At 37.6% G+C, this 25,641-nt stretch overlaps 1 protein-coding gene across 1 annotated transcript; it reads left to right on the forward strand.

Annotated features, from left to right (window-relative positions):
* The first annotated feature begins 749 nt into the window (after positions 1 to 749).
* SLC18B1 (solute carrier family 18 member B1) lies at positions 750 to 25,641 on the forward strand. The gene is made up of 14 exons (XM_011356204.2): positions 750 to 959; positions 2,108 to 2,247; positions 8,291 to 8,386; positions 8,726 to 8,799; positions 10,035 to 10,182; positions 13,344 to 13,500; positions 17,287 to 17,423; positions 18,962 to 19,063; positions 20,316 to 20,407; positions 21,916 to 22,011; positions 23,673 to 23,747; positions 24,433 to 24,526; positions 24,624 to 24,673; positions 24,883 to 25,641. Exons 1-14 carry the CDS (start codon positions 917 to 919, stop codon positions 24,947 to 24,949), a joined length of 1,371 nt encoding a protein of 456 aa, XP_011354506.1. The 5' UTR covers positions 750 to 916; the 3' UTR covers positions 24,950 to 25,641.

Below are 25,641 nucleotides of genomic sequence, written 5' to 3' on the forward strand. Positions count from 1 at the left end.
CAATAAGGGGAAGATAAGAAGTCTCGTGTGTGTGTCTGTGTGTGTGTGTGTGTGTGTGCGTGCGTGCGCGCGCACGCGCTTGCGCCAGAATAAGGGTGAGAGTAAGGTAAAACCCATCACGTTCACATACCAAGAACTTCATGCACCTTAATTTCAGTGCTCGCAGCCACTCTACAAAATAGGCATTGTAATCCCAGTTGCACAGATAGAGAAACTGACCTTCCCACACAGTCACAGCTAGTAAACGCCCTGGATTAAAACTCAAGCACCTGCCTCCAGAAATCTTACTCCCAGCCTCTCCGCCGTGCTTCCTCAACATTCTATAATGAATTTTTTCAAATAACTGGTGCTTCACATCAGTGAATTCGTTTCCATTTTATTAATGTCTGGCTTCAGGGATTACACCACCACATCACTTACCCACTGCGAAAAATAACCCACTCTTAAAAAGAATCGGCATGAGCCCGATTTTCTAATTCACATCTTTCAGTTTAGGTACCGTCTACCTTTTGTGTTCACACATGCTTCCTTTCTTTTAGTGGGAATAAATTTTACTCATTTTACTAAACTGCATGGAATATAGACTCGTTCTTTCTATTTTCACTTTAATTTTTCCTCATACAGAGTGAAAAAGTACATTATATCCGAGGGGGTGGATTACAATAGGGTGTGTCTTAATTAAAAGAAAAAAATGAAAGGCCCTGCTCCACCCCCGGCCCGCCCCCGGCCCTCCTCCCGGAGCACGAAGTCTTCGGAGGCTGCGGCGAGCCCCTGGCTGAGCGCTGCCGGCGCGGATCGGCGATGCCAGGGCTGGGCTGAGCAGTCTCCGCTCTTCCGCTTGTCCTCTCGTCCCAGGTGGAGTCCAGGTCAAGAACTTGGACCCGCGAGCAGCGGCACCGGAGCCCGCGCACTGCGCATGGACGCGGCAGGGGAGCCCGAGGCCCCACGCTCACCTGGAGGTGACCGAGAGAGGCGCGGCCGACGCGCCTGGGTGGTTTGGGCCCAGTGTCTTTATTCACGACTGAATTAGCTTTAGCTTGGTTTGTTTGTTTCCGAGACATTCGTGGGGCCTGAAGGTGGCGTTCGGCTCCGCGTTTCTTTCCTCTCTGGAAGAGGTTGAAGTTCGAGAATTGGAATGGTGTAGTCTCTATAATGACTTTCTTCTCTAGCTCTGGTTTTAAGTACTGTGTGTTTTAGAATGTATTCAGATAAGTATGCCGTTAGACAACGGAAAGCCTTACGTTTCGAGCTCCCGCTGTTGTTGCTCCCTTTTTAACTTTCAGTTCTCTTCCTCATCTGTTCCAAAATTTTTACATTCTTAACACTTCCTCATGTTGCACAGATTTTCCCCCCTGTACTGCTATGACAAATTCTGAAAAGTAGAGCAAACTAAACATTTTTTTCTTACTTAAATTTCTTTTTTGCTCCAAACCATTTAATTTGAAAATGGCCGATAGATTTGCTGGATGTTTGAGACTGAGTAATTGACCTGATGTCTTTAAGTTAAATGAAAATTTAGCCCTGGGGATAAGGATTAAATTAATGGATGCAAAAGACCAGAAATTTATGTAAAAAATATATTGATTTACGGATTTGTGAGACTCGTCTTTCCAGGAGCATACTATTGTATTAATTTGCCAATTGAATGCTGTAGTTTGTTTTCTTCTACTTCACTCAGCTTCAATACTGTCCTCCTATGCTTAATAAACTGCTAACATGACATCCTGGAAACGTCATTAGTTCATACAGCAGACGAAGCTGGTAACGAGAAATTAAATTATACCCTTTGGAGACCACCATGTTCCCTCATTCTTCTTGAAGGAATTTATTAAAGCTGAAAGAAGTAGGCCTTATAGTGGAGACAAAACAGATCAGATTGTTTGATAAATTCTGCACTGAAATTCTAGTGTGTAAATGAAAGTGATATGTTTTCAAAACCACAGTGATGTACAAGGATTGTCACATTTGATTACATTATATGAAAATAGCTTTCAGTTCATCAGATATTAACTTCAGAGTGCATCGTCTGTGCACAGAAGTGACATTTGTGTACTTTGATCAGTAGTTCCAATTACGTGCTTGTAATAGTAGTATGTTTGCATTTTAGGTGATGATCCTCCAGAGAGTGCAGGAAAGACACCCATGTGGCTTTCGAGAGAACAGCTTTTTGTAGTGATATCGGCAGCTTCCATTAATTTATGTTCTATGATGTACTATTCTATCCTTGGACCCTTTTTCCCCAAGGAGGTAAGACATTTTTATATCCTTGTGAATTCTTAATTTTTAAAAAGCCTTTTGAATTATTTCATTTTACAATATGTAAAATATAAAGATATGAATATAGTAAAGGCGATGTATAGAACATCAGCAAACTGAAGACTTCTTACAAAATATTTGATACCAGAGAAAGAAAATCTAGTCAGAAAGAACATCATCTTAGGAGGTAGTTCATCTAAATATAATTGATCTTCCAAGGATTACTTTGCTTATCATGTAGTTGGATTAATATATACTTGGTTTCTGCAAGTGGGAAAAAAAAAGTCCACACTGAATAACTGAGATTTTAATGGTATTGCAAAAGGGTTGTGTTAAGACAGTAACTCTGTTTCCTGGAGTTTGGGTTTATTGATATTTTGAATTAGGAAGCCATGATTCACTAAAATCCTTTTTCTGACTTGAATTTCTTGTGGAATCTAGAAGCAATGTTGGTGCCAAGGAGGAATTCTGCTTAATATTGACTGGTTCTTTCTAATCATAGACTTTTATATAGTGTTAGGGTCTATAGATAATGGCACAGACTCAAAGGGAATAACCCCTAGAGAATTGACCTGGAATCTGGAGGTCGATAGGATATAGTATGAAAAGAATGATACTGGCTTGGCTGAATATAATATGACCATGTGTTTTATACTTCACGTTCTTTGCCAAAGCCTCAACTTAGTCAGTGCACTGGCCCTTCTCAGCCCTCTAACTGCTTTGATGAAAGTCCGTGTGCCACAAAAGACGATAAAAATTGTTCTCCGCTGAAGAACAATACGGCTCTATACTCATACAATGCTGTTTAGTTTTCAGTGTACTTTTCCACACATTTATCCCAGTTGGTCTCTGCAGCTACTCCATAAGATAGGCATAGTAATGAGAATCTCATCATGTTGCAAATGAAGAAGCCAACTCAGAAGTTAAGTGACTAGTGCAATCCAGTTCTGTTGACTGGGTGAGGATAGGGGGTTAAGGACTTCTCACTCTAGAGTATGCTAGGCTTTGGATGCTAGGGAAGAAAAAAAAAGATCAGGAAAATGTCCCTCTCTTGTCTGTCATCCTTTAAGAAAAGGATAACCAAAATGTTATGAGACTCTAGAGGAAGGAATGGTGGGGGTGGGGAGTGTTGGGGAGGGAAGGAGAAGAAGGACTGGTACAAAAGGGACTTCACAGAATAAATCTAAGGTGGATCTTGAGAAACAGTCTTCCCCAAGGTGACCAGCAGAGGCAGTGGTGTTCTAGGAAACAGCTTGAGATAGTCACAAGATTAGCAAAGTAAATAACTTGTTCTTGGAGAGTAGCAGACAAGCAGTGTGGCCTGGGCCTGGGCCTGGGCCTGGGCCTGGGGTGGAGTGAACTTTCAAAGGAGCTGGAGGACCTGGGGAGGCAGGTTGGAGCTAGAATGCAAAAGTCCTTACATGCGTGGCAGAGATTTATTCAAGGAGAAGTCATCAGAGGTGTTTGAGCAAGACAGAGTAGCTGTCTTTTCCTAATGTGAAGCAGGATCCGTGTTCCAAAAGTATCCAGCTGCTACTGTGGTATATAGTTCTAGGACATCTTAAGTCACCATTCTGTGTCCATAGTGAATGTGAGAACATGCACTAGATGGAAACTGTCAAGGCCGCAGTGATTGTGTAAACTTTGCCAGTCTGTGTCTTCATCGATAAAATGGGGCCAGCTAAAAATACATCCCTTATTTCATTGTTGTTAGCTAACATGTAAAACAGCACTTAATGGAGATTCTGGCACATAGTGAGGACCCAATAAATGTTAGTTGCTGTAACCCTTATGTATTTTCTGCCAGATTCTAGAATTATATACTTAGATCTCTTAAGCCAAGAACATGAATACTATAACTTGACTAATCAATGTTCTTCTACATCTTAATTGACTCTTTTGATAACACCTTCCCTTTGAGGCACCTGTTCTAGTTTGCTAGGGTTGTCATAAAGTACCACACACTGGGTGGCTTAAACAGCAGAAATTTGATATCTCGCAATTCTAAAGGCGAGATTCTAATGGATCAAGGTGGCAGCAGTGTTGGTTCCCTCTGAGGGCTGTGAGGAAAGGATCAATTCCAGGCCTCCCTCCTTGGCTTGTAGGTAGCTGAGTGCTTCCTCTGTCTCTTCATGTGGTTTTCCCTCTACGCATGTGTCTGAGTCCAAATTGCCCCTTTTTATAAAGGTGCAATTATTTTGGATTAGAGCCAACATGCTGACCTAATTTTAACTTGATTACCTCTGTAAAGGCTCTATCTCCAAATAAGGTCACATTCTGAGGTGCTGGGAGTTAGGACTGCAACATATGAAGTTTGAGGAACAAAATTCAACTCATAACGCTACTTGACCTTTGTGTAATAGAAAAGTCAACTTCATGTTTTGGCGTATATATAGCACAACTTTTTGCCAGGATGCCATTAACGTTATCTCTTATAATGAGATCTCTCTTGTCTCCATACCATTATCTCATGTGGTTAATAGCAATAGAAGGGGAATGGCTAATTCTGAATCCCATAGAATTATGGACTTAAATCCTGCCCAAGTTACTACATGACTATAGTATTGTAGGTTCAATGTCTCTACTGCTGCCACCAGATACTTAAGGACTGAATTTTAGGGGGGGGACTTTTTAGAGTAAGGGGGCTCTTCCTAAAGTTTATCTGAGAATAATAGAGTTCACGTCTCTGGTTTCCTGTGGTGTTATGAGAAATATAGGGTTTATTTAAAGAGACATAGTCTGACATGAAAAGAACATTTTTGAAAAAGGCAAAGATTAAGTGATGATGATAACTTTACATGTACAGCAACAATGTAAAATTTTATCTTAAATTGTGGTTAGGGAGAAAAGGTGAAGAAATGTGATTATGGCTGTTGTAGAGAATGGATTTTGAGGGGTGTAGGAGTGTGTGTGCTTGCACATGCATTTCTGTATTAAGAGTAAAGTTATTTGCAAAATAGCTGAAGCGCTGGTGAAAGGATGATTCAAATCGGATCTTCCAACCATCAATATTCACTGCTGGCTCCCGGTACAATGCCTGGCACATAGAAGGTGCTCAATAAATGACCATTGTCTGCCTGAGAAGACAGAGAATTGTGTAGTTCAGGTTTACACTTCGTAGTGTACCAAGTTGCCAATCCTATCTTAAAGAAATTAAACTGATTTTAACTCCTTGAAATGGCTATAGCTAGAATGTGATGCAAGGACCTACATTTCCAGGGTCTAAAAATGTTTTTCAGACCTTCTGTCTGTTTTTGTACATGAATTCAGTTGTATATCACCACTAATAGTAGCATTCAGAGTTCAAAAGAAGTAGGTTTAAAATAAATACCCTATTGTCTGTGGCAACTTTAGGAACACACTGATAGAATAGGCAGTCAACATTAAGAGGTACAGTTGATGGATGATATACTACTCTTAAGTGTTTTAGGAGAACATAGAATGCTGGGGGAGGCATCTTTTATCTGTGTTGATGTCAGGAAAGAAAAATTTGGCTTCTTTAAACTGTCAGGTGGTTGGTACTAATATTAGAAACAGAGAACTAGACTGAATGGGCCTTGGCATGACTCATGCCAACATCAAGTAGCTTCCTGTTCTGGAGTTTTTTGACCAGCAGAGTGTTTTTTGTTTTTAGTAGAGTTCAATCCTATAACTAAATGTGATACTGAGTAAGAAAACTCTTCCTCCTGTGTGTTTTTTCTTTACTCTTCCACTACTACCATACTCACAACACTGACACCAGCTGTGTGGAGTTTTTTACCCCACACCAAGCCATTCTCTGTATCACCAGCTCCCCTCTAGCAAATGGGGGTGGTGGGCTGAAGATTCCAGGCTTCTAATCATGGTTTGGTCTTTCTGGTGGCCAGCTCCCATCCAGGAGCCCACCCAGAATCACTTAATTAGAACAAAAGACATTCTTATTGCCCAGGAAATTTCAAGGGACTTAGGAGCTCAGTGTCAGGAACCAGAGTCAAAAACCAAATATTAGAACAGAAGATGCTCCCATTGTTCTTATCAATTACAAGGGTTTTAGAAGCTCTGTGCCAGGAACCGGGGGCAGAGGCCAATACATTTCCTGTTATCTCACAGATATCATAAAGGAGGCATGTTAAGATCAGCAGCTTGCTTGGTTTCATGGGTGAAGTAGAGCTCAAATTTCCTCAGCCAAGACTTTGTGCTTTTATTTATACTCTTAGACTCTCTAATTCTGACTTTTTGCCAGCTAAAGCTATCATTTTTGTTTTTGTTTTTTTTTTTGATGGGGGCTTTATTGAAGTATAATTAATATACAAAATATTCCACACATTTAATACATCCATCTTACTGAGTTTGGTTTGGACATATGCATATATACCTGTGACATCATCACCACAATGAAGATACTAAACATAGTATCCATCACCTACAAAAATTCTCTTGTTCTTTTTGTGAGATTTTTTTTTCTTTTTCTTTATCCTTTTCTTCCTCTCTTTTTGAGATAACAACACAACATGAGCCCATCTTTTTAACAGAAAACTTTTACACCCAATGAGCAATAATTCTCCACTTTCCCCTCCCTAAAGCCCCTGATAAACACCATTTTATTTTCTGCTTCTGAATTTGACTATTTTGGATACATCATATAACTGGAGTTATGTAGTATTTTTTATTCTGTGTCTGGCTTATTTCACTTAGCATAATTTCCTCAAGGTTCATCCATGTTATTGCAAATGCTAAGGTTTTCTTTTTAAAAAAACGAGTAATATTCCACTGTATACATAGACCACATTTTCTTTATCCATCCATCTGTCAATAGGTAGATATCTGGTTGTTTCTATACCTTAGCTATTGTGAATAATGCTGCAGTGAACATGGGGCTGCATATCTCTTTGAGACAGTGCTTGCAATTCTCTTGTATATATACTCAGAAGAGGGTTTGCTGGTAGTTCTATTTTTAATGTTTTGAAAACTCTTCTGTTTTCCATAGTGGTTACAACATTCTAGATTCCTACCAAATATATTCCAGTTTCTTCACATCCTCACCAACACTTATTTTTTTTTTTCAGTAATAGCCATTCTAACAGGTATTAGATGATACCTTATTGTGATTTCAATCTGCATTTTCCTGATGGTTAGTGACCTCGAGCACCTTTTCATATACCTAGTGCCTATTTGTATGTCTTCTTTGAAGAAATGTTTATTCAAGTCCTTTGCCCACTTTTTAATCAGGTTCTTTGTGGTTTTTTTGTTGTTGTCATTGTTACTGAATTGTAGGAGATTCTTATATTTTGGATATTAACCTCTTATCTAATTGATGATTTGCAGATATTTTCTCCCACTCTATAGATTGTCTTTTCACTCTGTTGGTTTTTTCTTTTACTTTAAAGAAGCTTTTTGGTAGTCTCATTTTTCTACTTTTGGTTTTATTTTGAGTTGATTTTGTGAATGGTGTAAGATAGGGGCCCAATTCAATCCTTTCTTATATGGATATCCAGTTTTCCCAATACCATTTCCTAAAGAGACTATCTTTTCCCTATCATGTGTCCTTGGCACTCTTGTAGAAGATCAGTTGACCATATGAACATGGGTTTATATCTGGGCTCTCTTCTGTTCCACTGATCTGTCTGTCTGTCTTTGTGCTGGGCCCATACTGTTTTAATTATTACAGTTTTATAATTCGCTTTTGAAATCAGAAACTGTGATACCTCCAACTTTGTTCTTCTTTCTCAAGATCATAAAGCTAATAATTTTTTTAACACAGTGGAACCATCAATTTTATTAGACTTAGGTATAACCACATACAAAACAACAGTTATATTTTGAAAATATAACAATTCTTTACAAGCATGATGAGTAAATTATTTCCATGTCAAGGGTTAAGTTTTAGTATAGTTTCCCTTACTTCCCCACCATGTTCATTTTAGAATAATAATTTTTAAGATTGCTCCACAGATAAAGGTTGCAAGAAGACAGTGCTCTGATCTAATAGCTTCATTTTTCCATGTAGATGCTAATTTGTCTTTCAAACTCTGTTTCTTTTTCAATTTCTTTAAAGGCTGAAAAGAAAGGAGCCAGTGATACAGTTATTGGTATGATCTTTGGATGTTACTCTTTGTTTGTATTGCTGGCATCTTTGGTATTTGGAAAATATGTAAGTATTAAAGTTCATATGTACATTTTAATTTTTAAAAATTACATAATGAGTTATTCTAATTTATTAGTCTAGAATTTCCATTGATACTGAAATAACCATCATTATATTTTATGAATTGTGCCACTGTTGACAGTTCCATTCTTAGGGTAGATTGATTATTAATTTTTTTTTATGTTTGTAAGAAACGTATGTTTTTATTCTATTAAGAAATTATTATTATATTAACTGCTCGTATCTTTTCCATATCATGTATTTCCTAATACAGTGGATTTGTTTATATCAATGTAGACTTGTAGCGATGATCAATTTACCACTCTTCTTTGACATTTATTATAGCTTGTACGTATTGGAGCAAAATTTATGTTTGTAGCAGGAGTGTTTGTCTCAGGAGGAGTTACAGTTCTCTTTGGGTAAGTCATGTTCTGATATGTTTGGAAGCTTCAGTTTAAAATGTTAATGGATTCCTTATATTAGTCAGTATCACTGATTGTCTGTTTAGTGCTAGGCATGTGACTAATGGTGAAGAGTGTTGGGTGATATAGAAAACAGGACAAATCTTAAGAGCCTTTAGGGGATCACTAATAAGCTGGCTACTGAATCTGTTCATTAGGACTCTTGTGACTATGAGTGATAGAAGTTTAACTCACTTTTCTGAGTAACAGAAACGTTTTGGCTTAAGCAAGAAAGTGAATTTCTTACCTAGAGAATCAGCTGAAGAACATCAGGATACATGTGTTAAGATAGTGTCATCAGAAGTTCCTGGTTTTGTTTTCCTCTGCTTTGTTCTTGGATAAACTCTCCCCTTGAGGGAGCAAGATGGCCCTTAGCAGCTCCTGTAGGAAGAAAATGCCACTTTCATTATAGTTTCTAGTAAAGTCACAGAACGGAGAGCCCCACTGGCCTGATCTTTGTGGAAGACCCTGTCCCTGTATCAAGCTCACTGTAGCCCAGGAGAAGAGAATGCTCTGATTGGTCATGTGCTCACTTCTGAGCTTGGCAGCAGAATGGCTCCCTCCACTGCTCTTTCAAGAAACAGGGAAAATAAGTGCCAGAGGCAAAATAACTATGAACATTCTTAAGCATAGAGTCCTTAAACCAATAGCGTAGTGGCAAATAGTATGGAAGAGCTTACACAAGTTCTTGAGGCACATAGTGGAATGCTAAGAGTTTGGTAAGACTGTGATGAAGTAAGCTCAAGAAAACCTTCATATTGAATTGTTTTTAAAATGTTTCTTTTTTGAGTGTGTGTGGGGTCTTCTATTTCCTGCATTCACTCTTTTTTTTTTGAAGGTTTGAGCCCCACCATGGCGTGGGGTCGGCGGGGGGAGCTGGAACTAAGCAATCTTCTCTATAGGTTGTTAGAGTGATTCCACATATTGCAAAAGGCCTTCTAAGTATTATCATTTATCAATTATGTCAGCAGAAAAGGGCAACTAAGCTCTTATTATGATTCAAATTATCAGAAAAAGAGAGATAATTTTCTTCTACTCAATGTATAACAAAGCAACTTTTTTAAAAATTCATATTCTAAAGATATTTATTTTAATAACTGTGAGTGAGGTACTTCTTGTTTCAGTGAGTACAGTTAAAAAGTAAAAAAATTAAAACCAACTTTGCATTTGAGAATTGTCTTATTCTCTTTTAGTGTATTGGACCAAGTTCCAGAAGGACTGATATTTATTGCTATGTGTTTTCTAGTGAGAGTGGCAGATGCAATAAGCTTTGCTGCAGCAATAACTGCATCTGTTGCTATCCTTACAAAGACTTTTCCAAATAATGTGGCCACAGTATTGGTATGTATTTCATAATTTTTTTCTATTTTCTTTTTAATGTCAGCTAAAATATTTGTTTTACCTTCCAAGTCAAAGCTGGGGTCCATTCTACTAACCCTGCTCTTTTCTAGTCTGTGTTTGTAACCTTTAACCTTTATGCTCAAACAGAAACCTAAGTGAGACTAATGGTATAATTATTGACAGCTTGTTGCTGAATTTGTACTTTGGGCATAGAATCCCCCAAATGGGCAGTTTGACAAGTAAATGCGGTCCAAGCCAAATACTCTTTATACCACTGTTTTTTTAAAAAACAAAACAAAACAAAAAAACCCTCCCTAGTAGTATTTTGCTGTCTCTCTGTAGCCTAGATGCCTGGATTGGGGCTTGGCTGCCTGAAGTGCTCCTAAGGCTTTAGAAAAGAGTTATCTTTAATGACCAAACACTGTTTTTATACTAGAGTCCTTCCTCGACTTTTCCCAGATTCGTGGAGGGGATCTTTGAGATCATCTGGAAGTCCATAACTGCTTCTGTGCTGTCAGTTTATGTAGTGCACTCTTCTTTTGCTATAAAAGCCCTTCTGTAAGGGCTTACAGTTCTGTAAAGTGACTTGGACCCATCAGAGCCTCTTTTAAAAAGGCCGGAGGGCGAGTTCTGGGCCCTGCACACAGTGTGAAGGGGTGGGGCAAACCGGGGAGCAAAGCCCCATCCAAACGGGCAACTCTGTTCCAGAAGGAGATTCCCACGTAGAACATGAACCCAGGGTGGACAGACCTTCTGAGTTTTTACCCAGACCCTGGTAGAATGTATTGATGTACATTCTTATGTATTGCCTAGGTGCCTAGACATGTGGTATTAGTGACGTACCAGATTCCTGTCCCAGCTTTTGGCTACTGCCTCCTTGACCCCAGGCAGGCTTTCCCATAGCTCTTTCTTTGGACCCATGCATCCTTGAAGGAACTTCTGGACAGCCCACCAAATGTCACCTCAGAGCATATAATTGTCATCTAGACCTCAGGTCTAATCAGCTTAGTATCAAGCACTCCCTCATTTATCCAACTAATACTATAGTCTGAAAGTTGTGACCATCAAATAAACTATTCGCAATGTAGGTAGGTATCTTCCCACTTTTTATTAAGCCTATTTATAGCTTGGTAGGCACATTTTAGGTTATATAGCCATTTGGTATGCAGTGGTGGCCATTGTGACAGGTATACGTTTTACATTTCCCGGAAATATATTTCTCAAAAAGGAATCAGAAGATTATTCCGTTGACATGCTTTGTAAACAAAGTTTTGTGGCTATACGTGTTTGGAGCGTACATATGCTGTCCAGTTCACCATTGTGTATTAAGGCTTTGAGAAATTCTGTAGTAGAAATACTTTATTTAATGTTCCACAACTGAATTTGACTATGGAACCACTTTTTAACTCTTAAAGAACTAGTGTTCTGTGGAACACTCTGGAAAGTAGAAATACTTTATTTAATGTTCCACAACTGAATTTGACTATGGAACCACTTTTTAACTCTTAAAGAACTAGTGTTCTGTGGAACACTCTGGAAAGTGCTACTCAAGAAATATCTATTATGATGATCAGTACTATAATACAATAGTTCATTGGATTTTCTGAATTGCAGCCAAAAGATAACAAAGTTAACATGATAGTTAATCTGGATGATTTTATCATGATTAAATGTAGAATTCCTATATTCTTTATGAAACATTCAGAGTTATTATTGGACTACTTTTGTATCTTCTGTGAAGGCTGAGGATACAAGGCTGTAAGTCATAGGTCTCTGTTTAAAGCCCCTAAACTAGATTGATTTAAAATTGCGTAATTTCTGTAAGAGTTCTGTAATAGTAAACTATTTTTTCCAAAGTGCTATTTTATTTTAATTTTAACAAAAAGAATTTTATATGCTACAAAATTCAAAAGTTACAAAAGGAAATATAGGATATAGTGAATACGTTCCATATGTTACAGTTCCTCACCCTTCATAGACACACCTGTTGTCCAGGCACCTAGTCTAGCATCACTCTCTCAGAGAAGGCAACAGATATTATAGGTTTCTTCCAGAGTGATTCCATGTATTTATGTACATACATGTACACACACACACACACACACACACACGCACACACACACACTGAGAGAGAGGATGATTCCCTCCCTCTATTTTATTCACACTAATGATAATATAGTCTACAAACTGTTCAGAATCTTGCTGATTATGCTAACAATGAAATCATCTTAGAGATCTTTCTGTACCTGTACATGAAAAGTTTCTTACTCTGCTTCTCTTTGTACTTCACTAGTTTATTTAACTTGATGAATATTTAGATTGTTTACATCTTTTGCTATGGCAAATAGTGCAACAGACATAAACTTATACATATACCATGTCACATCTTTATGGCTATACCTTGTCACATCATTGTGGATTTGTAATTTTATCTCCCAGAAGTGGCATTCTTGGTCAGAGAATGTGTACATTTGTAATAATTGATCAGCCAGATCACTCTCCAGTGTTCACTCACCAGCAATGTACGAGAGTGCTTCTTTCTTTATATCCTTGGCAGCATAGAGAGTTTGATAGGTGATAGGTAAACATAGGTCTCTTGTGCTTTAAATGTTAATTTCTTTTAAAAGTGACAGCGGGCTTCTTTTTTACATAACTAAGAGCTTTGTATTTAAATTTATTTGTCAACAGTCTATTTATAGCATTTGCCCATTTTCCTATTAGGTGCTTCATTTTTTTTCTCATTAATTAGTAGTACCTCTCTTGAGGACCTATTTGAGAAATTAGTCCTTTGTCAGTATTTTCCCTCTATTCTTCATTTGTCTTTTGTTGTTTTGCCATGCATAGTTTTTCCTATTTTCACATAAGCGTATTAATCTTTTTGAGTCTTCGTGTCATAATTAGAAAACCTTTCTAACTGTAAAGATTAAAAAACAAAACAAAAAAAGCCTCCCACATTTAATTTTTCTAGTACTTTTATGATTTCAATATGTATGTTTAAATTTTGGATCCATCTTGGGCTTGTGTGTGTGTGTGTGTGTGTGTGTGTGTGTGTGTGTAGATAGAAATTGTGAGATAGATTTTTTTTCAGATAGTGCCCATTAAATATTTGTTAATTTTTCAAACACGATGTATTAACTCAATTTTTTTTCCCCCATTTTTAGGGAAGTCTTGAGACTTTTTCCGGACTGGGACTAGTGCTAGGACCTCCTATAGGTGGCTTCTTGTATCAATCCTTTGGCTATGAGGTGCCTTTTATTCTTCTGGGATGCATAATTTTGCTGACGGTACCACTCAATATGTGTATTTTACCCGACTATGGTAAGACTACATTTATTACTCATTGTAAAAACCTTAGGCTATATAAGATGGGGGAGCAATGTCACACTTTCCTTCCCAGTGGTCTTTGCAGCTAGCTGTCTGTGCAACACAGCCCAGGTGCAGGGACACAGGCCACAGTAATGGGAGTCATCCTGGCCTCAAAGCTTCATGCCCTGAAGGAGTTAACTTATCCTGTAACAAAGCCATGGGCACAGCTGCCAAGGTCTCCACGAGGAACATACTGGGTACAAGTCTGCACACTCAGGGAAGCACAAATACCTCACCAGGTATTTATTTATTGTTTGGTTATAGTTCCTTCTTTACGGATGAAATTTGCCAGGCAAGGGTCATCTTTTTTATGAGCAAGCTTATCTAGTAACATAGTTGGCATTTTACCTTTATCAAATTACTAGGAGAACAAGGCTAGAGAATTAGCTGGAGAGGAGAGAGCTAAAGAATGTTGCTAGAGAGGCACCACCACCCTGAAACACCCTGAAGCATGCTGGGCTGTGCTCAGACTTGGTTCACAGATGAACACTTGACTAATAACTAAGAAACTGACGCCAGCTCAGATTCTCATACCACAGGGGAAAGAGTTTTGTTAACCCTTTACCACAGTGTAGAAGAAAAAAAAAGACTTTGCTTACTAATTAATGGTAGGACATGGTATGATTAGATGCTGCACTGACCCCAGCATCTCTTATTCCTTGAGTCCCAGCCTGCTCTCCTCATTTTCTCCCCTTAATCTCACATCTTGATATCTTTTTCAGCCCCCTCTAATCGCCACCAGCCTAGTTACTTGGTACTTATTTCTCTTCATTCCTGTTACTCCTCAATTAAAATTTCCCTGCATATTCATTGAACTTAGCAAAGTCCCAGCTAGCTATATTATTATGAACAAAATGGTTTGACAAACTTGAAATTTATGTACAGAAGGATCCTATAGTTAGATTGAGTGGAAAAAAAAACAGGTGCAAAAAAACCTCTTAAGATTATTAATGTAAGGCTGTAAATATAGATTTGGGTGTCGCCATCAAGGAGTTTTAAAAATTATTGTTTTAGGAGAGCTTATAGATAGAAGCTAGAAAATTAAATCAGTTATTTTGATAATATTTGCAGAATTTTTGTTCTACTCCATTTATTTACTTCCTTCTAGACCCATGGACAATGTGGCTTTAGCTTCAGTGGCTAAGTTAGCTTTGGTCCCTTCCTCTCTCTCATCCTTTATATCTGCTCTCTAAGTCCCCTCTTCTGGACTGCTTGAAAGAAATATTTCTAAAACACAGTAATGGACATGTTAGTCCTCTTATGAAAACCTCTAAATCTATGAAACGTGAACTTTATCCAGAAAGCCATTAGGAGCTGTTGTTAGATCTCAGCAGGAGGGTCACATGAGCTGGAATATTTCCCCCTCCCACTCTACCTAACTCTTACGCATCCTTCAAAAATTAATTTATATTACCTCTTTTGGGAAGTTTTTCTGAACCTTCTCCATCATTGGACTAAACGCTGAGTAAGTGGAACTGCAGTGCTCAGTATTTTTCCTTCCCCCCACACTCGAAGGGTACCCCACTTCTTTCCTCATTTCCCCATCAGTACCAGTAGTTTCCTTTGGCAGGCATTATCAAGCAGGGAGTCATCCCTCTCTAAGAAGAATATGTCAGAATTGGAGGGAGCAGAGAGAGTACTGGAGTGGCTTGGAAAAGCCTCCTAGGTGATTCTGACATGTTTCTCTAAGCAGATATTACCCTAAGTTTTCATTACCTGAGTTTCTTCAACAGCTTAATTAGATTCATGTGTTTGTTTTCACGGACATTCAAATATGTTATCTTGGTAACCCTTTTCACAATTTGGTTTTAGAGAAGGGGACCATTTATACCATAATAGCTTGTCTTATACCATAAATGCATAATACCTTTTATATGCACAAGAAATGTAACAGATTAAAGTTGATCTTTTATAATTTATACCTTAAAGATGACTAATAAACATCTTTAACATGCAGTTTAAAATCTACACGTCTCCTTGCGGCACTACCACACTCAGCCACACGATGGTGCTTGTCATCTTTCTAAGTCTGACTACAAGCTGTCCTGGTAGTTGAGCATCCTGGGCTGTGCTCAGATTTGGTTCACTATTAAATATTTGGTTGACAGTTAAGACACTAACACCACAGTTTACTTTATGACTCATATCCTGACAAAGTCTATATGTAGCACTTAAAATGGTTGGATAGTTGAACCATTCTTTGTGCTGTTTTGTACTTTGTCCATACTGTATCATTATTCAACAAGAATTTTTTCAGTAATGAACCGCAGTGGATGATATTGGAGAAATGAGGATAAACGAGTGCTGATTGTGGCTCTCAAAGAGCTTCCTGATCCAAACTTAGCCAACATCACCTCAGGCCTGGATCACTGCAACTTCCTCCTAAGTGGTCCTCTGTTTCCCTTCTCCACGTGGCTACAGAGAGGTCGCCTTAAACCACAGATCTGATTTATCTAATTTTCACTCCTCGTTTGAAATCTCTAGTGATTTCTCAGGCTTCTTAGCATATTTTACAAAGTTCTGCACAATCTTATCCCTACATTTTTCTGCAGTATGATCTCCCCCTGACTCTGTAGACGTGCCCTGCCCCAATCTCTGTCCTCCAACTTTGCTTCTCTTCTTTCATTTTCTCAAGCACAGAATAGTTCTTCCTTACTTCTGAGTCTTGGATGTGCCATTCCTGGAATAATATGCCTGGATTATTCTTTCCTTCTTTGCTTACTCGTCTCAAACTCCTTTAGGCACCAACTTTTTTTTTTTTTTTTTTTAAAGGAAATCCTCTCAAATGCTCCAATAGGTACTATCCTAGCCCAATACCTCTTAGTTCTCTTCACTTCTTATTGTAACTCCTCTGTGAGGACAGGCTCTTTGCCTTTGTCTGCCCAGCCTTTTGCATGGTACCTGGCTCAGCAAAGATTTTTTTCAGCAAATTAATTGGAAGATGGGAAAGCCACCAAACAATAGGAAACAATGTAAAACGAAATGTAGTTTAGGTGCTGAAATATATGGTATAGACTTGAAGTGCAGCAGGAAACCAGAGAAAGGTACAATTTGTGTAATAATTAGGGACATAGCCAGACCTTACAGAATGAATAGAGTTGGAAGAATTAGAAGGGGAAAAAGAAAGGAGTCATAAAATATGACTGGAGGCTTGAAAACAACCATGCCTGTTGCTGGCAACAGTGAAGAAGTTGGGGGAATGGTGGGAAGGAAGGTTAGCACTCAACTGACGTTAAATGCTAAATGTAATTTACACATGATTCAGTAGCACCTCTACATTCACTGTTTTCTTTGCTGGCAGGAAACAATTGTCTGTTTTTTCTTTTTTCTTTTTGATTAACTCAAATTCTTCTTCAGCACATACACATTGTTCCTTGATAAAGCTTCTGGCTTTTCCCATGCACTAAATTAAATTTTACATATTCTCTATGCTATCTGGGGGAAAGCCTCACTTGCTGCTAGGTTATAACCTATAACCCTTTCTTCTCCTCACACCCAGATTCTAGTTGATTCTTTTTGAATTTGAGACATTATTTTTGAGAAAACCAAATGCGGCCTCTAGGTTTGAGTAACTTCTATGCAAATATAGATAATATACAATTTTAGGCAAACTCAGAGGTACAGTTATTTTATTCCTAGGTAAAGATGGCCTTATCAGTTTTACTTTTCAAAATAGGTTAAATTATAAAGTTAAATGATTTAAATTACTTCAATTTTTTTCTTCATTTTACCCCGAAGAGTCTGATCCAGGTGAACACTCGTTCTGGAAGCTCATCACTTTACCCAAGGTCGCTCTCATAGCCTTCGTCATCAACTCACTCAGTTCGTGTTTAGGCTTCCTTGATCCTACCCTGTCTCTCTTTGTTTTGGAGAAGGTAAGTAGCCTGATTGCCAAAGGGCTCTGCATTGTAGAAGGTGGACACAGATACTTGCTCTCGGGCCCTGCTTTGTGGAAAGTTCTCTGAGTGGCTGCGAGGAGGAGGCGGAGTGATAATTGTACAGTGAGGTAGCCTGTACCTTCGTCTGTGATATCCCTGTAATGAGGGGTTTGATTCAGTGTAAGTCAAAGAAACCTTTTACTATGTGGCCCCAACATTGAACTCCAGTCATCATAGGCTGAGCTCAAGTCATGATAGGTCTAGCTTACATATCATCTTACCTGTTTAACAAGGATGGTTTTCCTCTGTTCATTTGAATTCCAGTGGGGAACTTGGGGTACTCAGTGGCTCGTTTAATGTGAGGTGTCCTACTTCTCTAACAGATCCCCTTTGAGTCCACTTAATTCATAGGCTAATGCATATGCGTGAATGACTATAGACTATATTAATCAGGTATGGAGAGAGGAACCAAGAGCCACTCCATTTTTTTTAGTGCTGGAAAATAAATAATGAATTCTGGAAGGTTGATATCATAGAAATTTATTCTTAGATGTTCTTGAAAAAGATTATTAATAATGCAATAGAATATATTACTAAGTCTGGTAGTTAATTATATTGGAGAATTAATATACATCTATAAAGGCAGAAATCTATCAATTGCAGCCCACAATGACTTTGTGTTAGGCACTAGAATTCAAAAAGCACAGTTACCAGAAACACAGCCCTTTCAAGTCATTACAGACAGTGTTGGGTACGTGAACTACCCAAAAAGATAAACTTGGAGACTGTAGTTTTAATGTGTGGCACTAGGTTTAGAGAAGAACAGAATATCATTATTCTCTTAGCATTAAAATGCTTAAGCAGTAAGCATCCAGGACGTAACACATGAGAAAAATACGTTATGGTGACACATTCCATACACATCAACAGTGTGTCTCTTGAATGGTCATTTTTTTCTGTCCATAAGGAGTTGTGTCTAAATGATGGAAAAAATTTGTAACCATTCTCTAGTAAACCCAAGTTGCTCATGTCTATCTTATAAGAAATCTTTAGAAATGTATTTTCCTATATTTCTATCCATTTTTTTTAATCCTTTTGTCCTTCTGATTTCTTATTAGTTGTTTGAATTGGCAGTTTGCTGTCCAGTCATTGGTTGCCCAGCCTTTTAGGGTGAGAATCAGAAAATCTAGGGCTAGGTTCCAAGAACCTCTTTTAACAAGTTCTCCAGGTAATTTTTATGCACACAAATGTTTGCAAAGTACCAGTTTACATGTCAAAAGCTGTAATTCATAAAAGCAAAATTATGTTAAGTGCTACAAAGTGAAAAATCGAGGACTTCTGACCTCCAGTTAGGTTGTTTCCCTTCATAGAGAAAAAGTAATCCATTTACAAAAGTAAGTCAAAAATTAGGAAAGGTGCTCAATGTTATTAGTAGACTCATGGTAAATAACAAGAGCTGAAGAAATAGTAGACAAAAGGTATTTATTTTAAAAATGACTTAACCATGTAACTTTGATCCAAGATTTCTTTCACAGTTTCATTTACCAGCTGGATATGTGGGACTCGTATTCCTGGGTTTGGCCTTGTCCTACGCCATTTCTTCACCTCTCTTTGGTCTACTAAGTGATAAAATGCCAGTATGTACACATAATTTATATTTAAGAATTGCTTTTGTATGTTTAGACCAGTGGTTTTCCATCTGTACCTCTAGAACTCCAGAGGTCCATTGATTAGAATTGACATATTTTTTTTTTTTTATTTCAGCTTTATTAGAATTGACTTTTTTTTTTTTTTTCATTTCAGCTTTAATTGACAAAATTGTCAGATATTTAAAGTGTACAGTACCATGTCCATCACCTCACCTACTTATCTTTTTTGGGGGAGGGAGTAAGAACATTTAAGTTCTAATATATTCATTTTTTTTCAAGCTGATGGAGAGGTTCCACTGTGAGGTTCCAGTGACTTCCAACCTGCCATCACCCTGAACATATTTACTTTTAATTGCTTCCTTGGGAAAAGAGGAATCTTATGTTAAAACTTAAAAACCTACTGGATCAAACGTTCTAAAGGAAAAAGATTCCTTGATGCAAAATTATGGATTGATTTTAATAATTAGGGCAGAATCCCAGAGGTAGTTAGGACTTGATCAGATTGAGAGGAGATAATTCAGTTTTTCTGTGGGAGTGAAAGGATTGACCACATCATGCGAATTGGTTATCCCGTAGCCATCCTGACAGAACAGCCCTTCTGTTCTCCTTTAACTAGGTCTAAGCCATTAGTCCAGATGACTAATACATAGAATGAGTACTGTCAACCAAGATTCAGGCTTCTATGGCTTTAGCACTTATTTTTTGCATTTCCCCTCTGAAGATTTGAATATATTTTTATCAAGACCTAAATTATGTGGAGATGACGAAGTAATCCAGGTGACAAAAAGCAAATGTCTTAAATAGTATTTGGAACTGGGTTTTAAGACGTAGTCTTATATAACTGAGCCACTATGGTACACTTATCATTTTTAGCCTGCATTCAAGTCATTTATAAGGAATAATGTTATTGGGTACTTTTTTCGATAATGTGAGTTTTCTAGCTGTTTTACCTACTAAGGAGTTCCTTTCAGTGACTGCTTTTTAATAGCATTATATTTGAAATAGTCCATCTTTTGCAAAATCTGAAGTCCACTGCCTTTCTAAGGAAGCCTTGCCTTTTGTACATTCTCTGTCTCGGGGTATGTTGTCCCAGCTTTTACATTTACCATCAACCTTTTTCTCTTAAATGTAAAATTTTGTTTTATTCAGTATATTTAGTGTTTTTTTTTTGTTTGTTTTTTGTTTTAATTCTTTGATTATAGAGGGTTCTAAGAGTTTCTTTGGTCTCTTTCTTTACCAGCATCTAAGGAAATGGTTTCTGGTTTTTGGAAACTTAATCACAGCAGGGTGCTACATGCTGTTAGGACCTGTCCCGGTCTTGCACATTAAAAGGTAATTTTTTTACTTCTGTATTTTTAGCTGAAAAACATTAGGAATTATTATTTTTTTTTAAATTTTGGTGTAATGCTGATATGGCTTAGTATTTCGAGCCTATTATGGAAATAATTACTTTGACTTAAGACTATATTGAATTGTTTTAGACCGACAGTATTTTGCCTTACTAGAAGCTAGCAGTGGTACAAGCAAACAGGAATGCATAAGATCTTGGAAGTTAAGTGTCAAATGAGAAATATGTTTATTCTCCCTTTATGTTTCCATTGCACACTTGCTTGTATTTTATTTTTAAAACAGAATTTGTTGCCACCTGCCTTTAGTTGATAGTTCTTAGAATATATTTTTGTTTTTGTACTCCTACTCCTTAAGGCAGGGGCCAAATCTTTTATTTTTTTTCCTATATCATTCTTAGCATATAGTAACTGTTCATTAAAGCTTGTTTAATATAATATAAAGTGAGCCTCTTAGACTTTTTCAGGTACTTCTGGGATAAAGCATGATATGGAATGAGCAAGGATTTCAGAGTCCTTCAGATTTGGGGTTATATCCTGGCTTTGCCATTTACAAGATATGTGAACTTGGGCAAATCATTTAATCTCCAAAGCCTTAGTTTTTTTTATCTACAAAAAAGTCAATAATAGTACTGTCGAAATAACTTTCTAGACCCAAGAAGACGTTCCTGCCTGGGGTGCCATGTCAGCAAACCGAAGCTTAGATAACTTTTGTGTCACAATAAGTGCAGTCTATCTAGTCAGCCAATCCCCAAACGCCAAACTAACTCTGGGCCTTCTCACCCCGAACGGGGTTGACTGTAGACCTAGCCAATCAGTTTTTTTCCTTTTTCCTCTTCTTTGTTCTTTATTCTTTATCCTATGAAAGTTTCCTGCCTTCCGCCCTATTTTGCAGTTCTCCAAAAGGAGATTGTCCACTTCACAAAGTGTTAAATAAAGTTTGTTTTTTATTACCTAAATTGTCTTCTTTAAATCATTTTGGAAAAGTACTTATATCACAGGGATGCTGCAAGAATTCGATGGAGTAATGGATGTTGAGTAACTGGTACAGTGCCCGACACAGTACAAATATTAGTTTCCTGTCATTTTACCACTTTCTTTCTATGCCATTTTTCAGTCAATTGAATTGCAAAGTCGAACAGTTGAAGAAACAAAGTTAACATTGGTATTATCACCAGTTTTGAAAAGATTAGTTTTGTACGGTGATAAGAAGGCTAATTGACTCTAGGTGCATGTTACATGTGACCAAAGACATTGAGATATAGAATGAATTGACTCCCGGTCCTCCCCGCCCCTCCCCCTGCCCCCTGCAAATATAAGGAGCTAAATAAAGGATGTTGTCACTGAATGAAATGGAATCAGATGCAAATAAGGATGAGATTAGTCCTGGAATCTATGAAAGGAACTTCTCTGGGATCCTATGTGCCGTCTTTACCATGAAGCTTTGTGTCATTTAAAATGCTATTTTTGTTTTCCTTCAAAACTCTTTTGCAGTCAGCTTTGGCTGCTGGTACTGATATTAGTCGTGAATGGCATCTCTTCTGGAATGAGTGTAATTCCAACTTTCCCGGAGATTCTCAGTTGTGCATAGTAAGTTATTTCCATTGCTTGAAGAGCTGTATTTTGAATGGCAGTGAGCATCACAGGCTTTCTTGAATTTCTCAATTTTGTAGGATGTTCAATATTTTTTCACAATACTAAATTGTCATGATTTCATGTCACACACTATTGTAATATAAGTAGTATATGCAATAATACGATGATGTCAATGATAATATATACTAATATTAATATAATAATAGGTAAAATGGGTTGTGGATAGAGGTTTAGTGGTTTATGCCTCTGTACAGATATACTTTTAAAAAGACAAAGCAAAACGGAAAAGCCTCAGCATTGTTCCTTTCTTATGGAGGAGGTCCATGCAGAAACATAGAGTGGCCAGGTAAAGTGATTCTAGTTCCAGTGGGGGCGGGGGGGGGGGATTTTGCCACACTACCAAGCTGTCTCTCACACCAGATGGATGTCCTACAATACAACTCAATTCTGACACTGGCAACACAGAGATACCATCAAATTACACTGTTTAAGAGCTCAGTCTCATAAGACTGCCCTTAATTTAGATGCCAATCATAAGTCCAGGTTGTCACCTATACTCCTGACTGACTGGCTGTATATCAAAGGCTCCCATGACCCCCTCCTTGGGTTTGATTGATTTGCTAGAGCAGCTCAGTGAACTTAGGAAACCAGTTTACTCACTAGATTATGGTTTATTAAGAAGAATAATAAAGGGTACGAATGAACAGCCAGATGAAGAGATAAGACAGGGTGCAGCCCTGAACAAAGGAGCTTCTGTCCTTGTGGAGTTTGGGGCCCTGCATGGTGACACATGCAAGTGTTCTGGTTCACCAAGCAGGAAGCTCTCTGAACCCCGTCCTTGTGGGTTTTTCTGGAGACTTCATTATATAGGCATGGTTGATTAGATCATTGTCCACTGGTAATTGATTTAACCTCCAGTCTCTCTCCTAGGACACGGGCAGTGTGTGTGTGTGGCGGGGTGGGGTGTGGGATGTGTGACTGAAAGTTTCAATCCTCTAATCACATGAGTGGCTCTCCAACCCACATCTTTAAGATGTTTTTCAAAGGTCACCTCATTAATACAACAAAAGACTTATTATTTTCATCAGGAAATTCTAAGGGTTTTAGGAGCTCCTTGCCAAAAATGGCAAATATATATTTCTTATAAATCACAATAGCACACCAGACATTTGTTACTTGGCCATCAGTCTTTTGTTTAGTAGGCATGGTGAAGAACACAAAGTGAACTTAAGGGAGTTCATTTCTCGCTGATCTTCAAGGAGAATATTGGAAATTAGGCTGTATAAATTCAGCAGCCCTCACAGGAGTAAGGAGCTGCCCCTGTATTTTCTAAAAGTTGCCCATTGTTCTCTTTACATGTCGATCTCATTTTAAAAAGTTCTTTATTAATTATATATTTCGCAGAGCATTTAGTGCGAATGGATCATGATTCTTAATATCGTATCATATATGCACCAAAATTATTTTTAGAAAACCATGAGATTAACATTAGTATTAAATTCTTCAAATTAGATTAGCTTTTTATCTCAGAAATAGAGTGTTCTTGCTGTTAGTTTCGTCCAGATTATCCTTGGTTTGTTTTAATTTATCTGTCATGCACAATTCTTTCATGCAGATTTCCCTTTTAACACAGATACAATCTTGTCTCTCTGCAGTGAAAATGGGTTTGAAGAAGGATTAAGTACATCGGCACTCGTGTCAGGTCTCTTTAGTGCAATGTGGTCAGTTGGGTGAGTCGCCATAAATTCCATCCACACGTGAAAGATGGAAAATACTATCCCTATTATACAATGAAAAAATTGAGACACTGAGACAAATGAGTTGCATGAAGGCACATAATTCATTTAGGGTGGAACCAGTGTTTTAACTCCCCCTCTGACTCCAAGATCATTGGTTGTACCAGCAGTTTTGATATTTAATCAAAATGGCCCCATATACTTTGTCCTATAAAAATGATATTTTTAAGTTCCTTCATCAGGAGTGGATCTCAGTTTTTAAAATTTATTCATTCGTTTATTTCTCACTTTCTACTATACCAGAGGGATAACAAGGCTGGCAATGTAGATATCATCAGTAAATATATACTGAATTATCATTTTTAATACAAATACTGAGAAGAGTAGAGAGAATAAAGATTCTTCTGAATTCCTGTCATCCTTTTTTATTTTCCTATAAGGCACCAACTTTTCAGAAGCAGTTATAATTTTACAATTGATAAAAAGCATCATCATTATCAGGTAGAATTATTTTCTTATACCCAATGCTATGTCCGGGAATTGCTTTTTTTCTTCAGCACTTTTTTCTTTAGTTTCAATTTAATGAAGATCTATGACTAGGGGATCATGCAGCCTTTAAAAAGAAACTTTTTTTTTTTTTTTGCACTTCCTAATACAGTTTTTTTTTTCTTTTCATTAGTGCTTTTATAGGACCAACGCTGGGTGGATTTCTGTATGAGAAAATTGGTTTCGAATGGGCAGCGGCTATACAAGGTCTGTGGGCTCTGACAAGTGTGAGTAATCAGCCTTTTATTTTCATATTTTTTTACATTTGTGGAGAAACATGACTTGGAGAATTGACATTGACCAGTACCTTTAATTGTGTTTAAGGGATTAGCGATGGGCTTGTTTTATCTATTGGAGTACTCAAGGAGAAGAAGGTATGGACAACTCTTGAGCTTTTTTCTTCCTTTAAAACTTGGCCTGTGGGAATGAAAAAGAAGGACCACTTTACCTTTCTTCTTCCAGTCAGCAGATTTCTGGGCGCTCTGAGCCTCAGGATTTGATAGACACATTTAAGGAGGTAGCTGGGTACTGAGTTTTTTAATGTGAGAAATTTTGAGGTTCTTTTTTCTTTTCTTCAATGTAGATCGAAAATTCAAAAGAATCTTGGCACAGAGGAGGAACAAACTGCTCTCTTGCCTGATGAAATCTAACCTCAAGAATCTTGGACTGATATAGGATTGGGAGACGATGCTCCTGGCCTTGAATATTAAAGCTGGAAAGTTTGAAAAGTTTTCTTAATTTTGTGCACAGAACTTCACGAGCCCCACAGCAACATTCTTGGAAGTGTCCATGTGTTTTTGGGTGATCTGTGTGGGGCTGTACTTACTGTCGTTCTGCAAAGCTGGCTTGCTGAACCAGCCATATTTGAAGCATTAAGTATGAGAAGAGTAGTTGAAAATCAGCACAAGTTTGTGTTTTTAGGTGACCAAACTGAGCCTTGAAGATATTATTGACTCCAGGACTCCTGTTTCCTCTGTTTACTTTTTATTCTAAATGTACTGATTCTGTGCATGTACCTTTTTATATTAACAAGGAAAGAAATTATATGCTTAAGGGAAGCTTAAGGAAAGTTGATATGGTTATAATATAAAGATAATATAAAGATGACTCATATGTAGAACAATGACTATGAAATCAGTTTTTAAAAGATATGCATTATCTGTATCTGAGATTTTTGTTCTCATTCAAAGGCAAAATTCCTGTCTACCATGCAAAAACTAACATTTCCTGACCCATGGCTCTTCTGAAAATTTTGTTTGTATGAAAAGTATATGAATAACATTACTTGAGACTTTTATTTTTGTAACATACTTTCAATTATGATCTGGATTAATAAATAATA

Source organism: Pteropus vampyrus, unplaced genomic scaffold, assembly GCF_000151845.1.
Source record: "Pteropus vampyrus isolate Shadow unplaced genomic scaffold, Pvam_2.0 Scaffold24, whole genome shotgun sequence".
NCBI lineage: Eukaryota > Metazoa > Chordata > Mammalia > Chiroptera > Pteropodidae > Pteropus > Pteropus vampyrus.